This window comes from Daucus carota, chromosome 5 (genome assembly GCF_001625215.2).
Source record: "Daucus carota subsp. sativus chromosome 5, DH1 v3.0, whole genome shotgun sequence".
NCBI lineage: Eukaryota > Viridiplantae > Streptophyta > Magnoliopsida > Apiales > Apiaceae > Daucus > Daucus carota.
In genome coordinates this window covers 6749490-6762783 of record NC_030385.2, presented here as the reverse complement: position 1 = coordinate 6762783, position 13294 = coordinate 6749490, and the positions used below count along the sequence as shown (strand labels likewise).

General features: G+C 35.8%; 1 protein-coding gene across 2 annotated transcripts; it reads left to right on the top strand.

Moving 5' to 3' along the window:
* Window positions 1-3561: 3561 nt before the first annotated feature.
* LOC108223217 (uncharacterized) lies at window positions 3562-10245 on the top strand. 2 transcript variants are annotated; one of them, XM_017397353.2, is made up of 9 exons: window positions 3562-4172; window positions 4613-4661; window positions 4744-4822; window positions 4904-4949; window positions 5049-5147; window positions 7649-7717; window positions 7806-8139; window positions 8361-8506; window positions 8585-10245. In XM_017397353.2, exons 1-9 carry the CDS (start codon window positions 3768-3770, stop codon window positions 10028-10030), a joined length of 2673 nt encoding a protein of 890 aa, XP_017252842.1. In that variant the 5' UTR covers window positions 3562-3767; the 3' UTR covers window positions 10031-10245. The 2 variants fall into 2 exon arrangements, with proteins under 2 accessions (XP_017252842.1, XP_063949136.1); XM_064093066.1 differs by having other exon boundaries at window positions 3648-4172; window positions 8358-8506.
* Window positions 10246-13294: the final 3049 nt, after the last annotated feature.

Below are 13294 nucleotides of genomic sequence, written 5' to 3'. Positions count from 1 at the left end.
ATTTAATAATATGCGGTGCGGTGCGGTTTGAACCGCGAGAATAAAATGTAAAACCGCAAACCGCACCGCACCGCGCGGTTTGGTAAAATTCAAACCACGACCGCACCACGTAAAATTTAAACCGCGCGGGGCGGGCGGTCTGTGCGGGTCGGTGAACACCCCCAGGAATTAAAAAGTATAATTAAGAACATTTTTAGATAAATTATAATGAAATGTTTATGTCGTAAAGTTTTGAAACCATTGTCGCAGGGTGTACAAATCCAAAAAACTCAGGGGTTGTATTGCATTAATATTCGAAACATGGGTGACTTACAGCCACCATCTACAAAATCATAGGGGCCAAACTGCAAATTTGCACCGGCCACCCACTCCTTCTCGCCGGAAACCACCACACAGAACCCACCTTCTTCCAAACTCTCCAAAACTGAAATATATACTACCGGAAACCCGTGTTCGTGCCCTGCTTCAGCAGCAACTGCAGCAGGCGGCCGGAAAAGCTTGATCGAAGCTCGCTGGCAGCGAGCTCTTTCAGTTGCCGGTGAGTTCGATTATGAGCTCCTCCAAACTCAGAAAACCCACCAACCAATTCCTCACCACTTGTTCAATCAGTTTGCACCCTCAAAAGATACCCATTTTCAACCGAGCAAGAAACCCCAAATTTCAATTACAAAGCTTCAAGAACAATAAGAACCCTGAATTCAATTTATCCAATAATCAACCCACGATTTCTATATGTTACAAAATGAATGGCAGAAGATGCTCCACAACATGGAATCATCAAATAATATAAACAAGATCGTTTGCAAAGTTTGCTGATTTAAAAATAAATCGTTTGCAAAGATTCACAATTTAAATCATATAATTTCGAATTTTCAAAAATCAATAACAATTAATTCAGTTATCCCTGCACTGATATGGGTCATTAAACTATATTCCACACATCGAGATCTTCAATTTGACTATTCATACGCCTCCATAAGATTCCAATAACGTCATTAAATCCTCGTTTGAGTGCGAAGAACACGAAGAACGCAACTTGATTTCTCTCAATATTCGTGTAAAGAAACTGGTGAAATGATTATACATGCGAAAATAAACTACAAAATGGTCTATTTATATTTACGAATAATTGGTACCTCTTTGGATCGTACAAGATATGAAAATACGATACTTAATGGCTAAGTATTAATAAAACAGATCTAATCGGTAGCGGTTTTCAAGATAATAATCAATATAAGGCATTTTATATTAATGATTGGTCTGCGGGCCCCAGCTGCACGTAATTTAATAAAAAGTAATATAATAATCAAAATATCTAACTTGCACGTATATCGAGACAACCAGATAATTATCAACAATAAAAATACCCGTAAATTAGCGCCGAACCGATTAAGGGGGAAACCGTACTCCGGATTGAAATAGTTAAAATACGAAAAGTGCTCCAAATGTCCCAAGTAGCCTAAAGGCGAAATTTTCCCGAAAGCCCGACTACAGTTTAAAATGCTATGTAAATGATTTTAAAATAATTAATAATCAAATATAAATATACGCAATTAGAGTTAAGTTCTATGGAGACCATTTTTTTTGGAGACCGTGGAGACCATTAATGTTCTGCAAGTAAAGTTTGCATAAAAACGTTGCAAAACTCATAATTTTTCAAATCATATTATACAAAGATTATTATATCATTTAAAATTTTGAATATCATGTATGTTTTGCATGTAGAATATTAGAAAATGTTTTATCCTGCGGAATATGTTTAGTTTGCAGAACATTTGTTCAATTTGCAGAACATACATATTCTACTTATTAAACATAGATGTTCTTCAATAATTCTAATGAATTAGTGGTATCTGTAGAACATACTTCACAAAATAATGTATTCTATAGTATTTTGATTTGCAAAATTATGAGTTTTGCAATGTTCTTATGCAATATTTTACTTGCAGAACATAAGTGGTCTCCACGGTCTCCAAAAATATGCTCTCCATAGAACTTTCCTCTACGCGATTAAATCCATAAATCGATTATAAGATCACATAGTAATCCATAAATCGATATGAAAATATCTAAATAAACTAAATTTTGTCCCGAGCTTATAAAAATTGAAAATTTTCAAATACGAACACATATAAGCAGTCAATTCAATAAATCAGATAACACAAAATTCACAAAAATTCATATATTATTCACATATATTCATAATTAATCACACAAACCCTTATACACATAACACTTAATCACACAACACATATATCCACACAATAATCATCTAGACACTTTAAATCAAATATAAACTTAAAAACCCGGGATATCATAGTGCTTCTCATGTTCAATACTTAATCCTGAGGTGTTTGGCCGGGGTTTATAAGCACGATTTCTGGGTTTATAAGTTAAAATCACTTAGATCAAGTCCACGAGTGTCCTAGTTCAAGCCCCAAATATAATATAAAATATTATGTCCTAGTGATTTAGGACATACTTTACTAACTTGAACTTCAACATTGTGCCTTATTCTCACACTATGTTTAATATTTTATTATTAAAGATTCTCTTTCATCATTAAAGCATAATATAAAAGTAGAGAGAGAAAGGGAGTGTTGATGAGAATTTATAATAAAATGTTGAATAGGGCAAGGTGAGATGTGCCCCAAAAATAGAGCTCGGGGAGGTTGTCCTAGTGATATAAGAGCAAGTCCAAGAGTGTCCTAGTGAAAGCCCTAAATATAATATAAAATATTATGTCCTAGTGATTTAGGACATGTTTTACCAAACTGAACTCCAACAATGTGCCTTATTCTCACAATATGTATAATATTTTATTATTAAAAACTCTCTTTCATCATTAAAGCATAACATAAAAGTAGAGAGAGAAAGAGAGTGTTGATGAGAATTTATAATAAAAAATAAGATAGGGCAAGGAGAGATGTGCCCTAAAAATAGGGCTTGAGGAGTTTGTCCTAGTGATATAAGGCATCACTAGGACATTGTTGGATCAAGTTTTTTCATCAATTGCCCTAAATTATAACTTAGGACATGATATAGGGCATCTCTTGGACTTGCTCTAAGGCATCACTAGGACATTGTTGGATCAAGTTTTTTCATCAATTGCCCTAAATTATAACTTAGAACATGATATAAGACATCTCTTGGACTTGCTCTTATATGTATCGTTCTGTGTAAAAGGTCAGGAAGTACATAAAAGAAGTTGAGAATACTATTTTTTGTTTCACGACTTCTAATTTTTTCCCAAATACTTTAATTATTTATAAGTCTTAACTTCCTTCCAATTTTTATTTCACTTTTCAATTTCAACGAATAAACACTTATTTTAAACTCATCCACCCTGCGTAAACTATACTTTGGCTCCACATTAATGGGATTTTAATATCCTTGTACAAATTCGAAATTTTCCTGAGAAAAATCTATGATACTCCGGAGTGAATACCTGGTCAATCCGCACAATGTTTTAGTAAACGACTGGGCAAACGGGCAGTTTTAACGGCGTCAAACGACGTCGTGAGGTTTTTTATTTATACTTTCAAACAATTTCGCAACCAGACACTACTCCTAATAAAGATGACCTCGAAAATTCCAAAAAGTCCTCCACTTGTCTCTAGAAAAAGTAAACAAATACTCGTAGTAATAATGGAGAGTTAAATATATAGAGATAAACATCTTGTATCTATAGATTAGATACACACTATAGAGAGAGAAGACATAATTATTAGTTACAGAGTTAAACCTAGAGAGAGAAGTTTGGGGAGATGGTACAGATCGTGAAGAGAAAGAAGAAAGGGCGACCGTCCAAGGCAGATCTCGCTCGCCGGAGCTCCGATTCGCCGCCGGCAGAGACTGAACGGCAACTTCGCCGGAGCGGTCGGCGGCGAAATGTGCGATACACTTTTGATTTCGACGATTATATCGATGAGGACTTGGATTACTACGACGACGATGATGAAAATGACAGGAGAGATAAGAAATTGATGATGCTGCTTAAGTTACAGAGTTGCGAGTCGCCGCCGAGTGGGAGTCGGCGCGCGTCTTCTTCGGAGGGTAAGGCGGCGAAGAAGAGGAAAATTGACGACGGTGATGATGACGTGGAGGAGGAAGAGGAAGATATTGTTGATAGTTGTGAAGATGATAATAATAATAATAATGATGGTGATGAGGTACTAACACAACACAATTATATACTCCTACTCATATGTGTGTGTGTGTGTTTTGCTTTTGGATCTGTGAGTCCACCTAAGCATAAGCTACTTCTGAGCTTTGTTTGTGTGTGTAAATATATAATGCGTTCTCTGCGCATGTGTGTAGATATATAATACTAGTAGTAGTCCATTGTGGATACATACACATATATAGGGTATGTCGGGAAGGATTGCACTTAAACGTCAGGTCAAGTGTCAAACATATAACTAATCCCCACAGAATCTCATCACACTCCCCCACATTTCTCTCTCTCTCTCTACTCCCTGTCTTTCTCTCTCTAGGCGCGCGCACACTCAACACAATCAAGCTTCTCTGTCTTGTTGTTTTGCTTCTGTAGCATTTATTGTTTGTTTTTCTTGTTTTGCCCTCTGTTTCATATAATGGTTGATTTTGACAGCTTAGAAGCCACAAACTGGATGAGGCAAAAGGGATAGACTCTTTTCCAGGTAGGTATCAGAAAATTTTCTCTTGTTTTCTGCAGTGCAATGTGATTTCAGTTTCCTCATTCTCGTTCTGTTGTGTTATCAGCAAGTCCGGTTGATAACTCATCTGGCCTTCCGTTGCCTCAGAAGAAGACTTTGGAGTTGATTCTTGACAAACTTCAGAAGTAGGCCTTTTTATTGATCATTGCTTTTGCTTCTTTTCATACGCTTTCCCCAATGTTGTTAAAATGCATTGGTTGTGGCAGGAAAGATATTTATGGTGTTTATGCTGAGCCCGTGGATCCTGAAGAGGTGTTCTTTCTCTTCATGTTTTTACTGTCCAGATGTTGTTTTTTATTGGCAGCCTTTTTCTTATTATGAACTTGATATGTAGCTTTACTTGTCTGCCAGCTTCCTGATTATCATGAAGTCATCAAGAACCCAATGGACTTCTCCACCGTGAGGAAGAAACTAGGGAGTGGAAAATATACAACCTTCGAACAATTTGAGGTGGGTTTGCTTTGTACTTTGACTATTGAATCTGTGTAATTATCTCTAATCACAGCCATTTATCACCAACACAATTTTAGTGATGCAACAATGTCATATTCTTAGTAACCAGCATCTTTGTTTCTTTCATTTCTTCCTTTTCTGAATTTGTTAATTTATTAACTTTCCTTTTCCATTAAATGCTAGCTGTTTCTTTTTCGCTAGATTTTTTTTTTTTTTTTGTATTTTCTCTTGTTTTCTGAATTTAATAAGTAAAGATATAGTATGTCATTGTATTTTCAATGCAAATATTCATGTTGTTATAAAATTTGCACCCTGTTCTTGCCTAAGTTATTAAAAGTCTCTGAAAAATGTTTAACTTGTTTTAAATTCTTGTTAATCCCGGTGCATTTCTAATAATAATTAGATCAACCAGATATTATACTTCATAGGTATTTGCTAGAAATGGAATCAATTTTTTTCCATAGCAGCTTGTGAGTTTGAAATGGGCTATAGATATCCGCTGACAAGTGGAGTCAGCTATACCCTCTGAAAAGTGTATTAGTTAAATTTGGTTCTGTAGTATTTTAGTTTGCAAGTGCATTCTGTTGCACAATGCATCTTACTTAAATTGGATGTTCATGTTCACATCTTACTCTGCTCAATGAAGTTGGCAAATATGATTTTGAGCATTCATTGAATGCTTCCTTCCATATAAGACAGGTTGTACCAGCTTGATAGTTAAAGTTTTGAAATTTGTAGAGGGCTATGTGACGGAGCTAATATTTCTATGTATTTTAAATGGAGGTTTGCCTTTTTTGGATTAGTTTGTGAATATTCCAGTACGAATGATATCTACATCTTCTATACTGTGAGTTGCCTTTCTAGTTCCCACCTGTCACCAAGCCTCCAATAGAACCTGCACTATTGCTGCTCCTTGATATTTTTTCCATACAAACATCATATGTGTCATAATTGTTCAGGAACATATATTACGTATGATCCAGGAAAATGACATTATACATGCATATCTTGCCTAATAAGTAGGTATAATTTAAATGGTGCGCCGCCTACCCGCATAACATGTTAAATGCCGCTGACGGACCCCGTCTATAGTCGATATATATCATTATTGGTCATAGAAGTAGTTAGTGGCCTGATAATTAATTTTGTTACAAATTATTCCCGTACCTATTCAAATCCAACTGTCAAATTCGATCCTTTTGAGATGGTTATATTAGAAAGTACTAATTATAAGCAAATGAAACCAAGCATACACAAAAGCGAATGTTTGTGTAAATCACCCTGCAGATATTTCAATTTTAGGGAGGATGTTGATAATTTTAGAAATTCTAAATCTTTTTTGAATCTTTGGACTAAAATATCACTCCTTTGTTTAATCCATTCCTTTACATTTTCCTGTTTTGGTATCCCTCCAATTTATTTTTACATTTTTTCGAGGGGAAGAATTTTTTTTGTTAATGTTCCTTCCCTTTGTTTCTCGTCCTTCGCGCCATGTAAACAAACTGCTGGGATGGAGTACCATTTCTATACATAATCAACTATATAAGAGAAACCAATATTTTTTACTAATAAATACCATTATGTTATTATATAACAATTACCATTATGTTATTATATCTTACTTCAGATATAGCAATTGTTGTATCAGGAAAATTACTAAAGGGAAAAATAACAAGCGGTTAATTGTCTATAGAATTAAACATGCCCCAACAAATCTTGCCTGTTAATTTGCATATGCAACTGCCTATTCGAGTGTTGGTTGTTGAAGATGTAGAGCCAGCAATGCATTTAATGAGATCCCTTCAGAAAAGTTGTTCTAGTAACGTATCAAGTACACGCAGAAGTGGATGTTTCTGTGCATCTTTAGTTTTTGATATTTTTTTGGAGGATGATAGAACTTATGGAAATCCCTGATCTTATTTAAAATTTTAAATATTTTGATTGAATATTACTAATTTGCTAAGTATTTAACCAAACAAGCTAAAACTATATATGTTCTACTAATGAAAACCATTATGGTGTTATATATTACCTCAACTGTAACAAGTTCTGTATTCAGGAAATATGACGGGGAAAGGTGGTCCTGGGTAGACAGTAACCTTGTATTACTTTTACAGCAAAAATGGATTATGAATGTCAACTTCCACAAGTTTGTAACTGCAAATATTTGTTTCCTATTACCTAAAGAAAGTTGTTACTTTATGATTTTGCTAGGCCTTTAGTTCACTATTTTTATAGACAACGTCACAAGCTTTCTCAATTTTATTTTTATTATTTTGATTTTTTTGCTAAATAGCTTTCTCAAATATTTAAAATTGAATGCAGATAACAAGTTGAATTGAGGGATATATTTATAAGTTAGAATTCGACATCCATGTCACTTCAAGAACCTTTGTTAACTGCGGTGATCTTGATAATTACTTATGATATCTTTGTATTCTTTACTTCTGATATCTTTGTATTCTTGTAACACCTCTATTTTTAATTCCTCAATGCAGCATGACGTATTTCTAATTTGCGAAAATGCGATGCAATACAATTCTTCAGATACCATATACTTTAAGCAGGTAAGAGTGTAATGCTGTCGTATGGTTCCTTTTATGTAACATGCTATGGTATCAAGTTATTTGTATAATCTTATGATATGTTTGGAAGGCTTTCTCTATTCAAGAATTGGCAAGAAGAAAATTTCAAAGGTTAAGGACCGAGCTTAGTTACCCTGAGAAAGAGCCCAAGATTGAAGAGAAGACAACGTCGGACTCTTTTCCTAAAAAGCCAATAAAGAAACCAATAAACCGTACAGTACAAGAACCCATTGGCTCGGACTTCTCCTCTGGAGCTACTCGTGCTATGGCAGGAGATTCTGCATATGGTTCTAATCCAGCCCAAGCCATTGTTTGTGAGAAGCCTAAGAGTGTTGATAAGATCATGGAAGGAAACATGCCTTCAGTTGACGACAATATGGACAGGGGAGAAGAATTAGTATCTGGTAACTATTTGAATCGTTACATGCATGTGATTTTACTGTTCTTCATCCAACTGGCTTGTAACTTGTAATAATATACTAAATGCTAAGGCAGTTTCCACGTATAAGAGCTTCGAAAAATGTTTGCTTTGGTGTATAATCTTTATAGGATGACTTTTTTTTTTTTTTGCTAGCACTCAGCAGTATGTAGGTTTAATATTTTTCTTCCCATATTCTATGAGCAGGGAAAGGTCTCTTATCGAGACCAGTAAGGAAGACATCTATACTTGAAGAGAACCGTCGAGCTACATACAATATATCAATTCCTTTAACAACAGCATCGGAGTCGATATTTACAACTTTTGAGGGTGAAAGCAAGCAACTGATTCCTGTAAGTAACATCAAGTGTAATATGGGTTCATGCAATTAGTAAATTTTTATTGCTCAAGTAATAATTTCTATAAAACAGGTTGGGGTTAATGCAGACCATTCTTACGCTTGGAGCCTTGCTCGCTTTGCTGCAACCCTTGGTACTGTTGCTTGGAAAGTTGCATCGCAAAGGATTGAGCAGGCTTTGCCCGAGGGGTTTAAATATGGGCGGGGTTGGGTTGGCGAATACGAGCCACTCCCAACACCTGTGCTGATGATTGAAAATCGCCCCCTGAATAATCCTGTTCCCCAGAGGTTTCAATGCAATTCTAATGTGACGAAAGAATGCAGGGCTATTAGAGCCCCATTATCAGGCCAGGAGACCCTTATTGCAGGATCTACCTCAGCAGAGCTGCCTTTGTCTGATGTTGCTGAAGCTAGACCTACTAATTCTAGTTTCAGCGTCCAAGTTCCGGTCAAGGAAGAGCCTCTCAGGGTAACTAGTTCAGATGGAAAATCATCATTCGTCTCTTCGCCGAGGACCGCAGATACTGATCACAGAGCCACATATCAGCAGCAACACATGCAGTCTAGGAATTTTGCTGTACCTGTAAAACAAAATTTGAATCATGTCGGACAGAGTTCTCCACTCTTGGCCAATCACAGGCTAGCTGAGGTTGTGGGAGGGAAGCAGATATTAAGAACTCCAGAAACCCCAGGTAAGTCACCGGAGGCAGTTTTATTGAACAGGAGCTCTCTGCAACCTGCAGCTTCTAAACAACGAAATGTCAATGGAGTGTTTGCTGGGGGAGTTTTTAATGGACAAGCAAGGACCAGTGTCATGGATGGTAGAATGGCCACCACAACCTCCTGTAATCCAAAACAAAAGGGCGGTACGGAAATTTATTTCCCGCATGGTCAGGAACAGGGATTAAGCGACCCAGTTCAGCTGATGAGAATGTTAACTGAAAAAGATCAACTTCAGCATAGTTTAAATCATTCTCCAAACAATGTAAGGTCTGCTAATCCCTCAAATCCATGTGTTAAAAAAGAAGATTCAAGCAATGCTGCAGCAGCTGCTGCTCGTGCATGGATGTCCATAGGGGCTGGAGTGTGCAAGCCTGCAGCAGAAAACAACAATGCTCACAAGGGTCAGTTGTCTGCGGATATGTTGTATAATGGTCGTGATCACCAGCCACAACTTTCACGGTTCCGGGGAGAATATCCAGCTACTACGATTCAGTTTCAAGCTGATAAAAGTAATTTTCCAATACATGCGTTTGTGCAACAACCTGTCAGAGTATCTAATGAAGCTCAGTTTCAACACCAGCCTATGGTCTTCCCTCAACTTGTATCGCCTGATTTGTCTAGATTCCAGATGCAGGGTCCCTGGAGGGGTCATAATCCACAATCACAGCCTAGACAAAAGCAAGAATCACTTCCTCCAGATTTAAATATAGGATATCAGTCATCAGGGTCTCCCGCGAGGCAATCTTCAGGAGTGTTGGTGGATACTCAACAACCAGACTTAGCTTTGCAACTATAGGTGGCACAGTTTTTGCAGTTGTAGGGAGAGAATTTTGGAGCAATTTGATTGGCTATCTTCTGTTGGTTATATCTTCCGCTAATTACCTTTAGTTGGAGATGGTGATTGAATGGCAATTGAATTTAATGCTTAATCCAGTGTTAGGATTGATATCAGCACCGATGTACCTTTGAGAAAAACTTAGTAAAAGTATTTGTGAATTGGGTTTTATACAATGAGTTGTCAAAATTTATGTGATGCCATCCATGAAGATTCAATGTTAAGTCAGAAATGAGCTCTTCTCGAGAAGCTCTCGGTGATAATGATATTCCTTGTATGTAAAAAAAGTTATTGACACTGTCTGTTTCAGTATGGATTACTGCTTATAAAAGGGTTTTATGAATTGACATGAGGAAGCTAAATTAATTAAGAAGTGCTGGCAGGCTTATGATAATTGCAAGGGTAATTTGATGCCTGGGGCCCTGGGAAGTGTTACTGTATGTTGGCCCTTCTGCTATATGTACTTTTCCGTTTCTAAATCAAAAGTATTATCAGGTTTTACCAAACAAAAGATGTTTCATAAGACTATAATAATAGCATTTATAATAAATTGTTCATCCTTAGTTGTCGATTGTCAATATGTCGGTTTGGATGGGTGTATTAGTATTTGATCAAACTTGGTGTTTGATGTAAATGAATCACCACCGTTAGTTCAGCCCGATCAAAAAAAGGGCAGGAGAAGAGTAATGAGGCGAAAAGAAATAGAAAACTTGCAGGCAAATGATATAAATGACATATATATAATCGATATCTAATAACTCTGTGACATGAATATGAAGTAAATAATTCCAAGAAGAAATAATGTTTTTGCTAATGAGCAGGATGAAATACATCGCTTTCTAACTTGGAAATCATACGGCAGTATCATCATGTTTGAAGTTGTTCTTTCTTAATCGGTTGAAAGGCGGGATGATCTTCCGTTTGTTCTTCTTGATTTCAATCCCCTCGGATGGTTTGGGATCACGCATAACACACACATCTCCGTTGCATACGTACTGCCTGGTGTCGGGCGAGCTCTCATGAAAGCAGCTGAAGAAATTGTTCAACAATGCCATTGTTGAAGATGAAAAGCGTTTGTGTTTCCGTGTATGTTTCCATATAAACCAGGAAATGGAGGTGGACGTTGAAAAGAAATTAGAATGTGGGTTATTTGGTAATGCTAATTCAAGTCAAAGTAGGCGTCGACACAAATGGTTTATGCCTATTTCTGGTGTGTGCACACGAGCACACACTAACAACTGCTTTTTGTTGAGGTCGAAGGTTTCTACTGATAATGATATTTGTGCAAGGCGTCATAATTACTAATGAGTTTTAGCCAATACAAATTTTCCACCTTCTCGAAAAATGGTTGTTAATGTGTGCCATGGACACACACTAAAAAATCCGATTATTTATAAATTAAAGTCTTTCTAGAATCGCCAATATACTACGCATTTGTGTTGACGGACAACGCGCACGCATATTATTTTATAACCATATGTTCCCAAGTTCAACGACTCTAGTATCTTTCTATTAATTCTCTTCACATCTTTCTCCATTTCGTCATTATGTTTTTGCTTAGAAGCTTCATACATGAGGCTATTCAATTATCTCCTCCGGACAAAAAATTCATGTTCAGTTTTAAAGCCTTTTAATTTGTGTAATATATTTTTATTGTTTTACATAAAGAGAATTCCTGAAATATTTAGGTGATGGTTTATCTATCTGGTTTTTATAGAGCATTTCTGTTTGATTGGTAAAAATAATAGTTTCATTTTAATTTTATGATTGGCAGAGAATTAAATTTATTCGACAAAGCTCTTATTTACAAACACAAAAAGAGAAGAAAAAAATTATAGCAGTCTAGTTCTAATTTATTGGCAACAATAATTCCAGAAGGCCAGTCTTTAATTCAAATTTGAGCAATAAGTCGGTTAAATAAGACATGTGTGAATAAGGAGGGTCCCAATTTTCTTATCTCTTTAAAATCGCATTACAAGAACGCGGATATCATGGGGCCGTTTAGGTGAACTTAAAATAAGTATTATTTGTTTAAAATAAAAAAGTGGAGTAGAAGTTAGAAATAAGTTAAGACTTATAAGTGATTACAATGTTTGGAAAATAAGTAGAAACTCTGAAACAAAAGCTAGCATTCCTAGCTTTTTATAAGTACTTATTGACTTTTTACACAAACGATACAAAATAAGTATTTTTAACTCATAAACCAAGAAGACAGCTTTTAAGCTGCGGCCAAACAGCCCATGTTTCATAAAACAAATTGCGTCAGCCTATGTACTTGATCTAATGTTCATATAAGAGATACATTGTTGTTCATGTACTTAATTTAGTGTTGATATAAGAAAGACATAAAAAAAACATAGCTTGTGTGTGTACTAAAATTGTAGGGAGCATAGGGACATGTGTCCGCAATTGGCAAAACCACTCACAAAACTTCTATTCTCTGTCATCGGTCTCTCACTATCATATCTCTCATGTTATATTCATACAACTATCCTACTCTGAACATTAAGACTGCGTGTATGATTAAGCCCACATATAATCTAAGATATGTACTTCCTATGTCCCTCTCATTTCTTTACGGTTACTATTTTGAGATGCCCCTCTCATTTCTTTATGTTACTATAAATATTAAGTTTTTCTCATCATTACATCCACTATCTTCCCCCACAATCTCATACAGTATTTAACAATAAAAACTACTATTACACCCACTACTTTCCTCCACTATCTCAAATTTATTATTAAATATTGATAGGTCCCACCACTTTACCCACTTTTCATCCAACTTTACTCAATTTTCATACATTATCTTGATCTTCGTGTCCCCCTCCAATGTAAACAATTGAGGGGACGGAGGGAGTATGTATTTAGGAAAAGAGAGTTTGTAAGTGTGTATGCAAACAAAGATATGAAGGGTTTTGCTTAGTCGGATGGAGTAAAAAAGTAAGATAGTCGGTGGTATTACTGCTTATCCAATATGTGTGTAGATGGTAATAGTCTGTGCATTTCAGTTCTAATCAAAATTTTATTGTATTTGTTGTTATGCAGATTGTGATTTGTGTGTTTCATTACATATGATTGATTGTGATCTTTGTTCTTTAGTTCACTCAGAACCTATGTAATTTGTGCTTGTAGTAATCCATGGATTAAAGTTTATTTTTGACAAAAAATTTGATTTATATAGTTAGTTAAAGATAGACTATGTTCCTCTTTTCTTTTAAGTTT

What these genes read in the sequence shown, in the direction of transcription:
- LOC108223217 (XM_064093066.1), top strand. Translation starts at nt 3,768, where the DNA reads ATGGTACAGATCGTGAAGAGAAAGAAGAAAGGGCGACCGTCCAAGGCA. An exon ending in AGGGATAGACTCTTTTCCAG is followed by an intron (nt 4,662 to 4,743) that starts GTAGGTATCAGA and finishes TTGTGTTATCAG; the next exon opens with CAAGTCCGGTTGATAACTCA. An exon ending in CAACCTTCGAACAATTTGAG is followed by an intron (nt 5,148 to 7,648) that starts GTGGGTTTGCTT and finishes TCCTCAATGCAG; the next exon opens with CATGACGTATTTCTAATTTG.